This window comes from Talpa europaea (genome assembly GCF_964194135.1).
Source record: "Talpa europaea genome assembly, chromosome: 2".
NCBI lineage: Eukaryota > Metazoa > Chordata > Mammalia > Eulipotyphla > Talpidae > Talpa > Talpa europaea.
This window is the reverse complement of record NC_140068.1, coordinates 32537094-32555952: the sequence shown is the minus strand read 5'-3', so window position 1 is coordinate 32555952 and position 18859 is coordinate 32537094. Positions and strand designations below refer to the sequence as shown.

General features: G+C 38.0%; 1 protein-coding gene across 1 annotated transcript; it reads left to right on the top strand.

The window, feature by feature from the left end:
• Positions 1–1898: 1898 nt before the first annotated feature.
• On the top strand, positions 1899–18435 carry SMPDL3A (sphingomyelin phosphodiesterase acid like 3A; the record flags this gene model as incomplete). Its single annotated transcript, XM_084228103.1, has 8 exons — positions 1899–2010; positions 6704–6917; positions 7741–7885; positions 12489–12585; positions 13303–13472; positions 13933–14113; positions 15401–15525; positions 18121–18435. The coding sequence occupies 8 exons, from the start codon at positions 1899–1901 to the stop codon at positions 18433–18435; spliced, it is 1359 nt and encodes a 452-aa protein (XP_084084229.1).
• Positions 18436–18859: the final 424 nt, after the last annotated feature.

The following is an 18859-nucleotide window of genomic DNA, read 5'->3' as shown; positions in this document are numbered from 1 at the left end:
TTTTCTCTGATGGGAAACAAGTACACTTCACAATATCTTTTACAAAGTTAGTAATTTTGGAGGGTACTTTCTTCCCTAAAGGAATCTAACACACCACAAAATTTAAACAATTTTATCACAAAGAGATGAGCCTTCTCCTAAATGGTGGAAGCAACACAGAATCCAAGGCTGTTAGAAAATCTCCTCTCCTTTGTCAGACTTATTTTAAAAGTTCCATGCAAGAGTAAGTGGACCAGTTCCATTTATGATTTTCATACATCTCTGCAATGCATAGAGAACAGTTTTGAGACAGTGTTCTGACTCAGTTGTAAAACACATTTAAAAAGTTCAAACAAAAAAGCAGTTCCTGAGCAGAGTGATTCTCAAACATCAGCATCACTCAAGCAGCACCTGCAGGGCTTGGCAAAACAGAAACTACTGAACTCCATCACCATAGCTGGTGATTCAGTATCTTTTCTCTCTCTCTCTCCCTTCCTCTTTCCCTCTCTCAAGATTTATTTTTATACAAGAACCGTGGTACAGGCCAGATGCGTGGCAGGGTGAGAGGATTCACCAGAGATGGAGCAGGGAATAGAACAGGCAGACTGACAAAATACACTGCTGAGGGGAGCAGCGGGTGAGACAGGGGAGTCTGCTTCGCCATGTGGTATTCTCTCCGGCTGGCATCGAACCCGCGCTGCAGAGGCTGAGGACAGCGTCACAGTGCAGTGCGCACCAGCCTGCGCCACCAGGGAGGCCCCTTAATTTTCTTTCTTTTTTTTTAGCACCAAAGTGCTTTTTCAAATAAAAATCCTATCCTCCTTTGTTCATTATTTTTTAAAAGATTTATTTATTTATGCATATAAGAACTAGGGTGTAAGCCAGAGATGTGGGGGAGTTAGAGGATTCACCAGAGACAGAATGGGGAACAGAACAGGCAGACTGACTGAAATACACTGCTGAGGGGAGCAGCAGCAGAGGGCGAGTCAGGAGAGGTCTGCTACACCATGCGAGTAGCTTCCTGGCCAGGGATCCATCTTGTGCTGCAGTGGCTGCGCATAGCTTCATGGATTGCATCTTTACCCCTTGCGCCACCAGGGAGGCCATTTTCAACTATTTTTTTTTTTTTAATAAAAATGTTTAAACACAAACTTGAAAGAATATTCAGTGACCATTTGCATAGTTATCATCTACCCTATATAATTACCCTTTTACTACCTTTGTATTATTGAACATCGATTCATCTTTTCATCACTCTGTCCTCTATTTCTTTTCACTGGAATATTCATTTGCTTTACTCCACCGAGATAACATCGGTTTACAACACAGTATACAATTTATAGGAACAGGTTCCCACCTCAGCTGTAGGGCACCACCCAACAAGCTCCCCACAGTCCCTTACTCTAGACCCTGGTCTCCCTTCCCTCTTTGCGGCAACCCTCCTCCTCCCTCCCTAGAAGCTTCAATTTCTATTTCCAGTTGGCTTTGGCTTTTATTCTTTTTTGCTGGTTTGCTTCCTCTAGGAATATTCACTTCCAAACAGACTTTCCAGTAATGAGGCCGTTGCTTCCCTCGAGCTCCACGGTGCCACTCAGAACTTCCGACCTAGTCTCATCCCGACCACGCGGGGGGGAAGGCTGTGTGTCTTGCTTCTGCCAAAGCCCCATCCCCTTAGGGTCAGGTGGCACTCAGGGTCCGGTGGTATTCAAGGAAGCCGATCTCTGTGGGCTTGGCCGGAGCATGAGCCTCCCAGGCCAACCCTCAACTCAGGGCAGGTGATTTCCAGACGGCCGCGGACGGCCTGGGCAGCCACGGGCTCCGGAGTCTGCGTTGGCACGTGACCGCCCGGCGTCCGCCTCGCGCCTCCTCCCACCCCCGCGGCACAGACGGAGCGTCCCGGGCCCCGGCCGCGGCGCGCGATGGCGCGGCTGAGCGCGCTCCTCTGCTGCCTGCTGGTCAGTTGGCGCGGCCGCCCCGGCCTCGGGCTGCCCCTGGCGCCCGCGGGCTTCCAGCCTCCGGCTCCGACGCTGGGTGAGTCCCCTGCCCGCCCCTCCAGCCCCTCCTGCCCCTCCTGCCCCTCCTGCCCCGTGGCGGCCGCGGGCCGCGCGCTGCGCCTGCGCAGTCGGGAATGGTGCGTGGCCGCGGCGGGCGCCGGCGGGGCTCGGGCGCGCGGGGCGCGCGGAGCGCGCGACTGGGCCCTGGGGCACTGACTCGAGGCGCTAGGGGCACAGCTGCCAGGGACGCGCGGCCTGATTTGTACCCCCTTCCATTGTTTACGCTTTGTGTCTTGGGAGTATTTTGATTTCAGAGGAAGGAAGGAAAAACTCCCTGTCTTAAAAAATATAAAAAAGAAAAGAAAAAGAAAGGAAAGGAGAGGGTGAAAGAGAAGAGAGAAAAGCTGGGAGGCAGGGAGTGGCAAGGCTCACTCCCAGCTGTCACTAGTATGTCCTGCCTGCACACTTGCTTTGGAGTTTCTGCTCCACTTCTAGGTATCTTCTGGCCTGCTCATGGGGCTCGGTGGCCTTTGCATCCAGCTCCCCCAGCACAGTACAGTTGGCCCTAGACTCTGTGCTGCACACTGTTCACTCTGCCTTGGAACCTGGGGGCTTCCCTTTCACTTTGCTTGGATGCACCAGGGCTCCTCGACGCAGGGGATCAGGTTTTTTTCGTTCCCAGTACTTAGCCCAGTGCTGGTGATGATTCTCAAAGTGTGGTCCAGGGCAGCAGGATCAGCAGCATCGAAACTTGTTGAAATCCAACTTTTCATCCCTATCCCAGACCTACCAAATCTGAAAGACGAGATCTGTTTAACAAACTTTCTAGGTAATTCTGATAGATTCCAGAATTTGAGAACCGTAGGCCTTAGTAAATGTTGGGTGACAGATGGTTATGATGCCCTGCGAGCCTTCAGTTTCAAAGATCCAGATTTCCCTACCTCTCGACTCCTTTTTAAAAATAATTTTTATGTTATTTAGAGTGGGGAGTTAGGTGGAGCTCTGCCTTGTGTTTTAGACATAAAACTCAGTGTCCCAATGCTTAGGGCTGAAACTTCCTTTCTTTGCTGATTTGGTCTGCTCTCTTGCAGGGCTTCTGAAATGCTCTGGAAGAAATGCCTCTGCTTTGTCAGAGAGCCAAGTGCTCATGACTCAGCCCTATCAGGCAGTTGAAAGCAACAAATGTAAATCCGGTTTCCCAATGTCAGTCAAAACAAGAAGTTGCTAAGACTTATGCATGCTGATTTCTGCTCTTATTAAAGCTAGATTTGTGTTTCTTTAATGATGTGACCATTTAAGATTTTGAGATAAAATGTCCCAGTTGTAGATCACCCAATGGCAAAGTAAGTGGCCTTTTGGTTTTAGGGATCTGATTGCTGAAGGCCTCAGCGACAACTTTCTGGTGTCTGGTAAATCTCCACTTCACATCTCCCTCTGTGAAGCTGGTATAGCTGTAGGGAAGTGAACTGGAGCCAGGGTAAGGGAGAGCGGTAATTAGGGTTCAAAGACCCACTGAAGTGTAATCGCAGTAATTTCCTGTTGGAGCAATTCTACTTGCTGTCCCTTCCCCCACTCCAGCCCCAAATGCTTGGATTCAGTTTACAACATACATCCTGACTGGCCCCTGCTTACTTATTGTGCGTGGGTGGTGGCAGAGAAGGCAAATTTCCAGCCCATGCTTCTTCCGTTCTGACAAGTCCTGGTGGTCAGAGGACAACTCAGGGAAACTTCACATAAGTGTGCTTAGTCACAGCACTTTAAATTTAATAGGTCAGGACCTACCGAGTATATGGTAGCAACTAAATTATAAACAAATAAGCAAAACACCTATTAAATCACGACTGTTTATCCAAATTTCTCAATTTACTAGGCTCTTCAGAATACATTACAAAGTTTTTAGATGAATTGTAAGACCTTTCTTAATACAAGTTTGAGTATTAGATACGTTGGCAGCTTACACATGTTCACATGCATTTGTGGAAATCTTTTCAAAGATTATCTGCAGAACAAGAAAGTAATTGTGTAATGAAAAGAACTTTGGACTGGTAACCCAAGAATGTGGTATCGAGTGTGAGCTCTGGCACAGGCCAGGTCTGTGGCTTTGGAACACAAACTGCAGTGCGTTTTGTATACAATTTCATTGAAGGTGGGAGGTGAGGCTTCCAGCGATTAATTAGTTATTCATCAGAACCTGTCAAATTTCTGTTCCTGGCTTCTATTTGAAGATACCCTTCCCTGAATCTAAATAATTACCCCCTTATTTATGTGCCTGGCAATCCACTGTAGTAGAAAGGGCACTGTTCTGGATGTCTGGAGAGACAGGTTCCAGTTCAGCTTTCATTATTGAGTCACCAAGTGATCTTAATTGTATCTAATTAAGAATGTTTGTTGAGGACCCACTGTTCTAAACGCTGGGGATATATAAATCTAGGCACTAGGTTACATTGGAGGGATGTCATCGTCCTTTAAGTGTTTCTAGTTTTGGTTCACAAAATTTAATATATTTATAACCTTGTGTCCCTTTGTCATCACAACATTTCAGGTAGATGTTAGCATTATCTATTTTGCCTGGAGCAAGTGAGACTAGATACTTGAAGGAGAGCACACACAGGCAGTGAGTACACTGGTTAAAAGCAACATGAACTCTGGAGTCAGATTTCCTGAATCTTTATCTTGGCTTTTTGAATATTACATGTGTGACTCGGACTTAACCTCTGTGTGCTACAATTCCTTATGTAAAAATGGGAAATAATGATGAGTCAATCCACATACAGCATTAAAAACTGTACTAAACTTAGAGTAAGTACTTGATCATTTTTAAATACTACTTGGAAATGAGGATGTTCCATCAAAGCGTGGGGTTAAAAATAACGGTACAACTCCCATGGGGTTTAGCAGATGCCAGAGTACCTTCTAAGAGGTTTACTTCTACTAAGTCAATTCACTTATGTAAGCACTGTTATATTCCAATTTTACAGTGAAACAAGCCAACTACACAAGTAGATTAGTAAATGGAACATGAATTCTAAGACAATTTAATTCTGGCATTCCCACTCTTAACCATAATACTACGGTATTCAGTTTGATTTTAGTATACCTTAACATTATACAACAAATGAAACACATGTTTATATAAAAACAAGATGCATTATATATTTATACCCCAAGGAAAGGCATCCTCCGTGATGATTTTGAGTTATTAGCTGGTACAGTATATCTAAGCTGGAGAGAGAGTTGGAGTATTTTCTGTAAGATGGAATAAAATAAACTACTCTTGGCAAATGATTTCAAATGGGTACTGAATACCAAGTAACGGACCATAAAAAATATTTTTTGTCTATTCTGGATATTTTCTCTATCGCTTCTTATCTGTGAGTTTAAATGTCTCATAAAATCTTAACTCTGTAAAGAAGCAACTACCCAAATATAACTTACCATTCCCATCTTAACAAAGTTAATTGTCTTTAATTTTCTTTTTACATTATTATCTCAGATTTGGGTTTTATTAAAATATTTTGCTCACACACATACTTAGCTTTTATCATGTTTGTATAAATAAAAGTTTGCATTCCACTTGTTTGCTTCATGCTGTTCATGGTGTAGTAATTACTGTTGTATCAGATCTGATGTGTTTCTTTCATAAATTGGTTATAATCCAAATGAACTCAAAATTAAAAATGTGAATATAACAATTTGCTAACCAGACATAGGAAGCAAAGTCACTGAAGATATATGTAAATTATGTATAAACAAACTTTAGAGTCCTTCAAACAGGGATTCAGATTTGATGCTGCCATTTGTTGGCTGTGTATACTTGAGCCAATTTCCTAATTGATGCAACATTAGTTTCTCAACTCTAAGATGAGAACAATGACTCCTATTTCCAAAAGTAGTTTTGAAAATGAAATAACATAGTATATTTTAATCGCCTGTCACAATGCTTGGCACATAGTAAATACTTAAAAAGATACTATAGTGAATGTTAGTACTAGTGTTCCCTTCAATGAAAGAGTCTTTCTCAAGATGATTTCTAATCAGGGACCTATCATGAGTTTTGAGCTTCTCCCTGAAAACCCAATGGAAGTAATCTTAATGAATGCTTCCCTTAGTGTTATTAAAATTTTGTACTAGTGTATAATAGAAAATGTACCTCTTTTAAGTAGCTTTTAAGAACCTCTTGCACGTCCTATTTTGGAATATAGCTAGAATTAAAGATTTATATTCCTTTTCCTTTAATGTTGAGAGGCAAAGTGTTAGAAAAAAATTGGAGTGAGATTTATTTCCTTGCTCCCTAATTTATTTAACTCCAACAAACCATATCATATTTCCACATTGATTTTTTTTTTCACAAGAAGAATATAAATTTAAGATCTTTAAATTCTGCAAGGAAGTACATAGAATGCAATATTATTACTGACTTCCCAGAAGGTTGACTTCATATATTTCAGTATGCCAACTGCTATTGTTATATACTTTTTGTTAGGTATTCATGCTATCACCAAACTCAGGAGTTCTGACAATTATAAATAGCTAATTCCTCTTACTGAACTTGGGATACTTACCTTCTCACGGGAAGAGTTGTATATCATTTCAGAGCATGTGAACCATTCATTTACTAAGGATTTCTTCCATGACAGGGAAGAGTAGCTGTCTCTAGTATTACTGTAATTATTTGTATGGGAATCCCAAGAATAAAGTAGATTTAATGGCATTTATTTTCTGACCAACAGGACAGTTTTGGCACGTGACTGACTTACACTTAGACCCTACTTACCACCTCACAGATGACCACAAAAAAGTGTGTGCTTCTTCCAAAGGAGAAAAAGCCTCTGATCCTGGCCCTTTTGGAGATGTTCTCTGTGATTCTCCATATCAACTTATTTTGTCAGCATTTGATTTTATTAAAAATTCAGGACAAGACGCATCTTTTATGATATGGACAGGGTAAGTGAATTACTGACTGAATATTTATTTATAGTATCCTAAGCATCATTAGAATCTAAATTCCACAAGAAGATTAATTTTAAGAATTACTTGGGTTTAAAAACACTATGTCAAATTAATCAACATTTAGCTGATGGGAAAACATTTGCTAATGGTGTTTTAGAATATACACTTTAGAAATAAGCTTATGTTAACTGCGGGATGAGTCCTGAAACAGCACACATATCGTGTTGAGGTGCTTATTAATGTGAAAAATAAATTGTGATTAAATAACTAAATACAAAAGGCAACAGTGGAAGTTAATTGGTGATAGCAATTTTATAAACATCATCTTCTGGCGGTAAATGAATTTCATCCATCATGACAGAGGAAGATGCCTATATTCCCTGTTCCTAGAATAATGACCCTGTTTTAATAATTTATACATTGAAACTCATTTAATCTTTGTAATAACTATTATTATTATTATTATTATTATTATTATTCCTCTATTACATTTGTGGAAATGGCACTGAGTACCTAAGTAACTTGTGGAAGTGTGTACAAGTAAGGTGGTAAAGCTGGGAATCCAGGTATTTTGACTCTGAAACAAATGCTTTAAATTACTCTACAGCTCTTATAAATCTTTCATAAGGTAATGAAATAGGTTGAGATTTCCAGTTTATCTTTGGCATGATGCAGATTTTTTAAATAGCATTCTATGTGGGAATTCTTTTAGCTATTATGTGCTTTTTTATAGTGAAAGTCTGAAAGGTATCATATATAAATCTATTCACATTTTATAGAAACTTATTTTGTTTTCTTTATAATGCTGTCTTTTCAGGGATAGCCCACCTCATGTTCCAGTGTACGAACTCTCCACAGACACAGTCATAAATGTGATTGCTAATATGACAATCACTGTCCAAAGTCTCTTTCCAAAGCTCCAGGTTTTCCCTGCACTGGGTAATCATGACTACTGGCCACAGGTAATTTGATTTATCTTCCACAAATGCCTAAAGGATTTTTTCTTAAAGCCATAACTGCCAGTGCTAGGGCATGGGCGTTGATTCATGAAGGTCGTATGCTCTTAATACTAATCATGAAGGAGAGCGAGACAAATTTTGGGGGACTTTAAAATGACTCAGTAATTCATCAAAACTTGTATTCACAAGTGAATTTTCTGAAGCAAATTACTAGGTCTGTGGTTATTAATTCTTTTCCTTCATTTGCTCCCTCAATTTCTCTTTTATTTTAAAAATGTTGTTCATTCACATTTCCATAAGGTTGATAAGGAAGGTTAATGTTGACAACTGTTTACATTTTTTCCAAATTTCCATTAGGTATACAAAGCTTTCCACACGCTGATGTAAACTAGCTTGTGATTAAAAAACAAAAAACATAGTCTAAGCATGAAAAAGGGAGGTCCATATTCAATCCCAGTTAATTTAAGTAAGATGTGATTCGAGGAAGAGTCTGTGTTGAGTATATTTAATGCCTGTGACAGCCTGGTTTTCAACCTGTCAGAGTGGAAAAGCTGGGTACCAGTTCTGCTTCCAGGGTCACTGTTAGTGGCATTGAATCTTAGACTTGTGCTGATTAAAGGCTCTCAGGAATTGCCATTCAGTCTAGGGACTGGCAAACTGTGGCTTCTGGTATAAATTGGACTTGCCACCTGTTTAAAGTTTTATACAACTTTATTTATTTGCACATTTCTGTAATGCATAATAGCTGGTTCACAACCACAAACAATCTTTCTGTATTGTCTAGGGCTGCCTTGGTGCTATAAATTCAGAGTAGAATAGTTATGACAGAGACTAGATGGCCCATAAACCTAAAATATTTACAGTTTGATCTTTTATAGAAGAGTTTGATAGTCCCTGGTCTATATCAACTCTTCATTTTATAAATGAGAAGACTGAGGCCCAGAAATGGTCAAATGTTCATCACCAATTAGTGGATATATATCTTGTGTTCAGTTAGACCAATATTCTTTCCCAAATACCTTGCTCTTGCCAGAATCACACGCTCAGTATTTCCTGGACATACTTACTTTCATGAACCTCTTTGTCTACATTTTTCCTTTTATTTAGAATGTCTTTTTCATTTCTTGTCAAAAGAATGCTTAATGAGGCTTTTGATTATATTTGGTGACCTAACATGAATACCATGATTTTGAAAAGCTATTCTAGGATGAGCTTAAGTTATACCTTCTTGGCACTGGTCTCTAGTCTTGAGATGAATGATATGTGAGTCTTTTTGATTTGAAGTTTCTGCCAGTAGTCAACTTTTGTTAGCCCTCACAGTACAGAGGCTTAGCGGTGAATCATCTTCAGTATCTGGAGGTTACAATCATTATTTGTACATGCTCTTGGTGACACAGATAGGTGGGATTTAGACACATATTTACTAGAAATTAAAAGATTACCATACCCTGCTTCTCCTAGCCTGATCAACTTGGATAATGTTCCTAATCCATAGGTTACTTATTAGTAAATAGGAGCAATAATACCCATCTTGTAATTTTTTTGTCAGAATAAAAATAAAAAGAGCAAAGCTTCCTACCTGGCACATAATAAATCCTCAGTAAGTGGGGTGGTGAAATTTAAGCAGTGACTCCTTTGAGGATTTGTTTCATTTTCCTCTTGGTAAAGTCACAGTAAGTCAAAGAAAGATACGAACCAACTTCTGAAATATATTCAATTATATGCACAGACAGGGTACATTGGGCAGGCAGTATATCTTATACAGTCAATTTTTATCTGTTTCTAGCTTGATTTTATATTTCTTCTTTTTATCGTGGTACTGCTATTCTTCCACCCCAATTTCAGGAATGTCAAATGTAACATAACACCCCCACAACAATTTTTTTTAGAGTGATAGTAACACATTTGATAGATGTTATAGGGAACCAAATAAGACATCAGGGGGAAAAATGATAACAATACAAAACACAACACAACAAAACAAAAACAAACAGACAATTACAAACCAGAGACATCCTGCAGGGGAGGAGGAGGGAGAGGGATCAGAGGGAGGGAGAGAGGAGCACAGGGAACTGTGGTGATGGTGCATGGGTGCATTGGGGAAGGAAATTCTATGAAACTACACCTGAGGTGGGGAGGAAGCAAACATTGTTTAAAAATGAACAATGATGTAAAAAACATATAAGTAAAATAAAATAAAAAGTAATAGGGTATAACATAAAAAAAATCCAATAGACATGTCATAAACATAACTATATAAACATACATAGCCAGACCCATGTCCCACCCATTACATCAAAAGTGGCTATCAGTGTGAGCGACCCAGAAATTCCTTCCAGATGCCACCCAAGGCAGCAGCCTGGGCCAGGGTCCTCATTTACTCCTACACTAGCAAGACTGGTGCCCCCAAACTTATGGGTGGGTCTCTTCCCAGTATACTTCATATCTCAGCTGTGTTCATGTCATGGCTGAAAAGGACTAGACAATAGTTTGATGCAATAAATGATTACACATTACTCTTATGTATAATGGTGAAAGATCTGGGATTTAGACTCAGCTCTGGGAGTAACCAGCAGTTCCTGGAAAAATCATCTAACTTCTCTGGTGCTTATATTTCTTATATGTAAAATAGAGTGGAGGTCTGGAGTGGTTTTTATGTAATTTTAAGATTTATATGAACTTACTAATATTTTGGCATCCATCCTAAAGTACACAAATGGCTAAGACTTTGTGGTTTTTTTTTTTAAATTATGATTGTGATATTGATAATCACTTTTTAATTCAACAATAGATTGGCCTACACCTTTGTTTAGTTTTTAGACTATGACTGATCTTTGACAGAAAGTGAAACTATATTTTGGATAATTAGTTCCAGCTAAAACAAGTCATTTGGTTATTGCTTTCCCTGTATGTATTTGTATTTTCTTTTTTTTTTAAGATTTATTTATTTATGCATACAAGAGCTGGGGTACAGACCAGAGATGTGGTGGGGTGAGAGGATTCACCAGAGACAGAGTGGGGAACAGAACAGGGAGAATGGCTGAAATACACTGCTGAGGGGAGCAGTGGGTGAGTCAGGAGAGGTCTGCCCTGCCGTGTGTGTTGCTCCCTGGCCGGCCAGGGATCGAACTCATGCTGCAGAGGCTGTGGTTTGCTTCATAGTGTGGTGCTCAACACCTTGCGCCACCAGGGAGGCCCTGTATTTGTATTTTCACTGAGTATTAGGAACAGAAGTGACTTGGGCATCATACAGAAAACCAATAAAACATTTTAATTAATGTTAATAGGGAAACTTGTAAGAAATGAATCTATATCACTGCCATAGAGAAGGAAATGAGTGAAGGAAAGAGCTTCAGTTTTCTACTCTAATTTTTTAAAAGAAAAAAAAAGCATAATTATCTGGTTTCACAAATAATTTCTGAATTTTTATTCAGTACTTAAATATTTTCCTTTTTCTTTCTTTCTCTTTTTTTTTTAACATTTTAAAAGGACAGGTTTATTAGGAAAAGGAGAAAGAAAAAGGCATTTGCATAGTCACAGGTGGACACTGTCAAAGATTCTTTTCTTCCCTAGAGTTTATATCACTATAGATATACTTCAGCATATCACACAATATGATGATACAAAGATAATTTATGGTAGTAAAAGTAATATATACATATATGGGTAAAAGAGTAAAACATGTTGATATGATTTAGGCTGACATAAAGAGACTTCTTTGAATCAAAAGCATATGGTTATAGATTTTCATTCAGGCAGTTAAAGAAAGCTTGAGACAAATGTGAACATTTCAGAGCACGTTGGTTGTAAAATCATGATGTCTTCCCCATTTCCTGGGCAAGCTGCACTAGGCCTGCATGTGCAAGCTCAAATCTGCTTTCAGTGTCTCTTTAATGAGCCCCTCCCACATCTGTCCTGTTCCCCAGCCATATGAAAACAAGTGCTTTGCTCAGAATATGGCTCTGTGTTCATGTCAGGGCCATTGTTTTGCTTAATGCCCTTTCCTGTCAACTTTATGGAATCATTATTCAAGGCCTAGTTCCCGTGCTCTAATCACTTTCCTCCCTATCTGGGTTAGATTGGATTGTTCTTGCTTCTATACTCTCAGATCTTCTGTGGTAGCACCTAGTACGTTGTCTGATAGGTGACAGATTGTTTTGTCCCCCATTTTTCCAAATAAGTTATAAATTCCTTGAAGAGTACATCCATCTAGTATTAGCCCTTATATCTCCAGCTGCCTAACATGGTAGTAAGTGTGCTCAAGTGATGTTAAATTAGCTCATATAGGACCTCCCTGGTGGCACAAGGGGTTAAGCACAGCACTATGAAGCTATCTGCACCTCTGCAGCGTGAGTTTGATCCCCGGCAAGCCAGGGAGCTACCCACATGGTGCAGCAGACCTCTCCTGTATCTCCCACTGCTCAGCAGTGTATTTCAGTCAGTATGCCGGTTCTGTTCCCCACTCTGTCTCTGGTGAATCCTCTCATCCCCCACACTTATGGCCTGTAGCCCAGTTCCCGTATGCATAAATAAATCAATCTTTAAAAAATAAATTAACTCATATATCTTTAACATTTCAATGGTGGCTTATATTGTTTGTGGCCAGGATCAACTGCCTGCAGCCAGCAGCAAAGTATATGATGCAGTAGCAAACCTCTGGAAACCATGGCTGGATGAAGAAGCTGTTGCTACTTTAAGGAAAGGTATGTGAATGATTTGCTCATCCCTATTTTGCTTCCATTTTTGTTAATATTGTTTATACTTGCATGTTTAGTATTTGTTTGAGTGTGCCAATTTTGGAGCACCTCTGCATCCAGTTTTTCTTAAATCATCCATCATGTTTAAAAGTCACCAGGAATATGGAGGGTGAGTAGGCCCAGGGCAAAGCAAGCAGGGACATCTCAGTGGCTACCTCTGAAAATGATACTGCCATAGACCCTTGGGTGTTAAGTCACCACTGGTTCACAGGTGTCTCTGACTATGCCTATAAATCCACCTCCACTGAGTCAGTAGCAGGTCTGGTTTATCTGACATCTCTTTTTCAGTTATCTCTGGCAAGAGCCCTGTGTAATCCCGTTCTTTTGATTCTGCATTTCAGAGTATCTCTTATCTTCACAATAACTCCCTAATTATACAAAAGGAGTTGATGTATTAGTATTCCTTAGGTAAGATTGTTTATTGGATACAACTGTTGTTCTCTCAGTGTGTAGAAGTGCGTGTTAGACCTGGCACATAGTAGTTTTCCAATGAATGTTTATTAAATCTAATTCTTAACTAATGACATCCTTCCATATGCAAACAAAACAGTAAGAAATAAGTCTAACCCTCTTCACTGGCTTGTAAACCTTAACCAAAAATTTGCTTTCACATTGTCTGCATATCTATGTTTTTCTAGACTGTGTTTGAATTTGTTTTTATAGGTGGCTTTTATTCACAGAAAGTGAATCCTAATCTGAACCTTAGGATCATCAGTCTAAACACAAACTTGTACTACGGCCCAAATATCGTGACCCTGAATAAGACTGACCCAGCAAATCAGTTTGAATGGCTAGAAAATACATTGAACATCTCTCAGCAAAATAAGGAGAAGGTAGATTCCATAGACCAAAATCATCAGGGGATAATCAGAGGGCTAACTTTGTGTATTTCTTCAACTTGAGGACAGTCAGGGAGTGATGAATATGTTAAAATTCCAAGGTATTTTGACATGAAATACCTTGCAATTTATCTCTAATTGTTGCTTGTTTTGTTTTGTTTTACTGCTTTGAAGATTAATTGACATCTGTTACTATAAAAAAGGCTGATGTAAAAAAAAGTTGTGGCCAAGTTCACAGTTACCTTATATCATCAACAGCAGGTTAAATGACAGAAAGCATATATAGTGATATTAAGTTTCCTAATTTTATCTTTTTTTGATAGTAAGTAGGAAAGATGGTGTATTTGCTTTCTTTATTATGTTTAGTGTCATGCTTGAGTATCTAAATGTCATTCAGTTATGATGAATGTGCAGAAGTGATTCTCATCCTCCCTCCTTGTGTTTCTCCCTCCAGGTGTACATCATAGCACATGTGCCTGTAGGGTACCTGCCCTTTACAAGGGACACCACAGCAATGAGAGAATATTATAATGAGAAATTGATAGATATTTTCAGAAAATACAGTGATGTCATTGAAGGACAATTTTATGGACATACTCACAGAGATAGCATTATGGTTCTTTCAGATAAAAAAGGTAATAAGAACTTCTATTTCTATCTCTCTAGTTCAGCATAATGGAGCAAAGCAGTGAATAACCAATAATTTTTACTAAATTTATGATAAATTAAAGGTATCACTAAATTAATCTGCCAGCACCAGCCTTTTGTGATTTTCCTGCTAAGATTGTTTGCTGATGTGTCAAATCACAGTCAGACCTGCAACTGGGTTTAACACAAAGCTTCTGAAACCTTCAGCCCACTCAAATTTTCTTTCAGGTCATCAAGTTAGAGAAATATAATTGTTTGCTGTTCACTGGCTAGTTTGTTTGTTTTTGCTATGACTTGTCTTGCTTCTTGCAATTTAAAGAGCAAAGCACAGTTTACCATTAGTTTTAAATAATATATGTCAAACTCTCACTTTTGTTCATTGACGCTGCCATCTCTTCAGCTTTAAAAGAAAAAAAATGGAAGAAACTCTAGCATCAAACAAAGTGATTATCTATTTGTGAAGTTACTTCTTCATGAGGGCAGAAACTGAGATTTAATAAAGTAAAAGTTCTGATTTTTAGTATTCAGCCAGGAGAAAAATCATATGTATTATTTTTGATAGTTAGGGAAACATTTTTGAACTGCCTCCCTCTTTCATTTACAGTGAGTAGCCATAGTTAAAAATGACCATTTTTCAGCATTGGATAGTATTTTTACTCAGAAAGAAATTTAATCCTCTAATAGATATGTATAGAAGATGTGAACTCTATAATTAAATTCTTATTGTGTAACTATTGCATTATTGTTTTAGTAACAGCACAGGACAAACTACTTTTTTGCCTTGTGTGCATGTGCACTTGTTTTGACTTAGATGTTTTTATTATAAAAAATTTCAAATTATATATAAAAGCAGGGAGAGTGATATACAAACCCCGATATGTTATTGCTTATATTCAACATCTATCAAGAATTTTCCACATTTGTTTTACCTCTCCATTTTTATTCTTTTTTTTCTGAAGTATTTGAAAGTGAATCTCAAACATCAGATTTACATTACTGACATGTGTGGATAACTTGTATAATTAGAATACCATTAAGTTAATGACCAAAACCAGTAATTATTGTTTGGGTCATCTAATACTAATTCTTAAAAAAGAAATTCCCTATTTTTTAAAAAGAATTTCTTTAAAGTTGTTTCAATTCATGATCCATCAAAGGTCACCATCATTTGGTGTTAATAACATTAATCTTTAAATCTGGAATTTGTTCATGTTTTCAATAAAGTGAAACACAATTTTAAATACCGTATGCTTATGTACGTATGTTTTCTCCAGGCAGTCCAGTAAGTTCTTTGTTTGTGGCTCCTGCTGTGACTCCAGTGAAGAGTGTTTTACAAAAAGAGACTAACAACCCTGGTGTCAGACTATTTCAGTATAATCCTCATGATTATAAATTATTGGTAAGTTTGCCCAATTTCATAATTGACTCCATATTTATGAGTGTCCTTACAGTTTTCATTAGTTTAGTTGTATGGTGTGGCTGTGAACTACATTTATATTGAAATCTCATGATACCTTTTATTATTGTATTTTTATAAGGTAATATTGATTTGTAATTAGGTATAGGCTCACACTTCTTCAGATGTATGTTATCACCTCTTCAGATGTATGTTATTACACCATATCCACTACCATGGCACCTTGCCCCCTGGTAGCTTCAGTTGTACAATCACATTCTAGGATTTGTTTGATTTTGTTTTGTGTGTTCCTTTGTTTTGTTCCTGTATGACCCACATATGAGTGAAATCATTCAGTATTGGTCTTTCTCCTTCTGGCTTATTTCTGTTAGCATAATCCTCTCCACTTCCTTTCATGTTGTCACAAATGGCAAGAGCACATCTTCTTATAGTTGAGCAACATTCCATTGTACACACACACACACACACACACACACCCTGCTTTATCCATTCATCCCCCCCTTGGGTCTTAGGTTGTTTCCATAAGTTGGCTGGAGTAAATAGTACAGCCTGTGTGTGTGTGTGTGTGTGTGTGTGTGTGTGTGTGTGTGTGTGTGTGTATCCCTTTGAACTAAGTATTTTTGTTTTCTTTGGGTAGATAGGTGGAATTGCTGAGTCATATGATACATCTATTTTTAATATTTTGAAAAACCTCTATCCTGTTTTCCATAGGGGCTGGGCCAGTTTACGTCTTCACCAAGAGTGTATGAGCGTTCTGTTTTTCTCTCTACATCCTTACCAGTTTTTATTGTGTCTGTCTCTTTGTTATGGGCCATTCTCACAATGACAAAGGAAATAAAAGTAAAAAGCAAGCAACTGAGAGAACATCTTTCTTCTTTTTTATGTTAGGAATGCCAGCACTTTCCCAGTGTGGACCGATGAGGCTAGTCATCTGGAGGCTGTCCTTCTAAGGATTTCATGTTTATTTAGATAAGGTTTCATTGGATAGTGCTTTATTTGTGGACTTGTATGAATATGGAAACTTTTCACTAAGTTTTATTTGTTATTAACTGCATAGCGGTGAAGGAAAGTATAGACAAATTACAATCTCTCGTGAACTGTATTACCAACTTCTTTGTTCTAAGCTATTCCTCTATAAAATGGGGATTCAGGGCCTTCCTTGTGGCGCAAGGTGTTGAGCACTGCATTCAATGGGGTTAAGCAGTCCGCAGCCTCTGCAGCATGTTTGATCCCTAGCCGGCCAGGAGCAACCCATATGGCCAAGCACCTCTCCTGTCTCCCCCGCTGCTCCCCTCAGCAATATATTTCAGTCAGTCTGCCTGTTCTGTTCCCCACTCTGTCTCTGGTGAATCCTCTAACCCCCCACATCTCTGGCCTGTACCCCAGCTTTTATATGCATAAATAGATAAATCTTTAAAAATAAAATAAAAGAAAATGGGGATTCAAATTTTACTCACTTCACTGAGTTATGTGAGGATTGCATGAAACATACATAAAGCACTTAGAACAATGCATGATTCATAGTAAGTACCCAACACACGTTGGCAAATATTAGTGGAAAGAATATAGATTAAGTTGGACACTTATCTTTAAGATATATGTTCTTTGAAACTTACAAAAAACTTTATGCTTTAGATCAATTTATAATGGACAGGTTGGGCATTTAGCTAGTGGTTACTGCCCCTTTCTACATATAGAATTTGAAAAGGATTTCTCAAAGCCTGTTGGTATAGCTGTATTTTCTCCTAGGTAAATTTGATAGGTGGCAACTCTTATTTTTTATAGCATGTTTTTACAAAGGTGATAAAATGAGGAAATAAAACAAGACAAATAAACCAGTCCCACAGAATTCTCTTACAACTATTAGTTGCTTCTTTTTTGATCTTGACCTCAGATACACATGTGCATGTATGCATGTATGTACTGATATGGAATGATGTCCCTGATAGCACTAAGTTTTTAAAGTACAAAATAAAAGTGTAAAACAGCTGTATAAGGATTCCATTTAAAAAAATAAAAATGATAATAAATAGGTATATGTATTCTAAATGTATACTTGTACATAAAGTTTGGAATGCACATAGCAGTACTGATAAATATCTAACAGCTGGTTCACTAGGGGAAAAAACTGCTTTGATTTTTAGTGTTTTCCAGTTTCTGTAAAATGAATACTTGCATAATGGTCAGTTTTAAGCTGCCAAAATGATATCCACCTGTCAAAATATTAATAAAATTTGACAGTCAATTCTTTGAGCTGGTGCAAGCTGCCTCCAGTACACTCCAGTTTTATAAACAATTATTAGCAGTGTTTACTTCAGAGGTACATGAATTGAAGGCTTTTATTTTTTTACATCTCTCTATATAGTTTAGATTATTTTCTATTATGTTCTTTCATTATTTCTAAATGAATAAAGTAATATATGCTATTGGAACTTTTTCTTTGCAACCAACTGTCATTATTTTTTCAATGACTACAACTTTAATAATGCTAAATAAATCATTATAAGGATGTTTTTGCTGTGCTGTGCTTTATATGCTGAAAACTGAACCTGGCTTTCTCCCTCTTTCTAATTATAGGATATATTACAGTATTACTTGAACCTAACAGATGCTAACCTAAAGGGAAATGCCAACTGGAAGCTGGAATATATCCTGACCCAGAGCTATGACATTAAAGATTTGCAGCCAAAAAATGTGTATGGATTAGTTAAACAATTTGCAGCCTTAGACAGTAAGCAGTTTATAAAGTATTATAATTACTACTTGGTGAGTTATAATAGCACTATAATTTGCGATGAGATATGTAAAGCCAATCAAATTTGTGCAATTATGAATCTTGATCATATTTCTTATGTAGATTGCCTCAAAGAATATATAAAGCATAATCCATAATGTTTCACAGTTTGTGTATAAAAAATATAGCATTGCTTTTCTCTGTTTCTGAGATCAGTTTGTGGGAACTGTTATTTAAATCCTTGTGAATTACTGAGTGCATAGGCAGAATCATTTCTCTTTTCTTTTTTATGATGCCCATATATTGATATTTTTAGCATTCTAAATTTTTATTATGTTGAATATGTTTAAATCACCCATTACTAAAGGAATGTTTGGATGTAAATATCCTGTCTTCCAATTTATATAATTATATCTAATTTATACTCTTGTTGAAATTGTCACTTATACAATAAAGCAAATGACTTCTTCCTAACTATGATGAATTATTCTTAACAGGATAAGTTTCTCTCTTTTAATTCTCTCATGTTAAAAGATCACGTGAGCTGAATTCTGAAGTAGTTAAATGTCACCTGTTAACTAA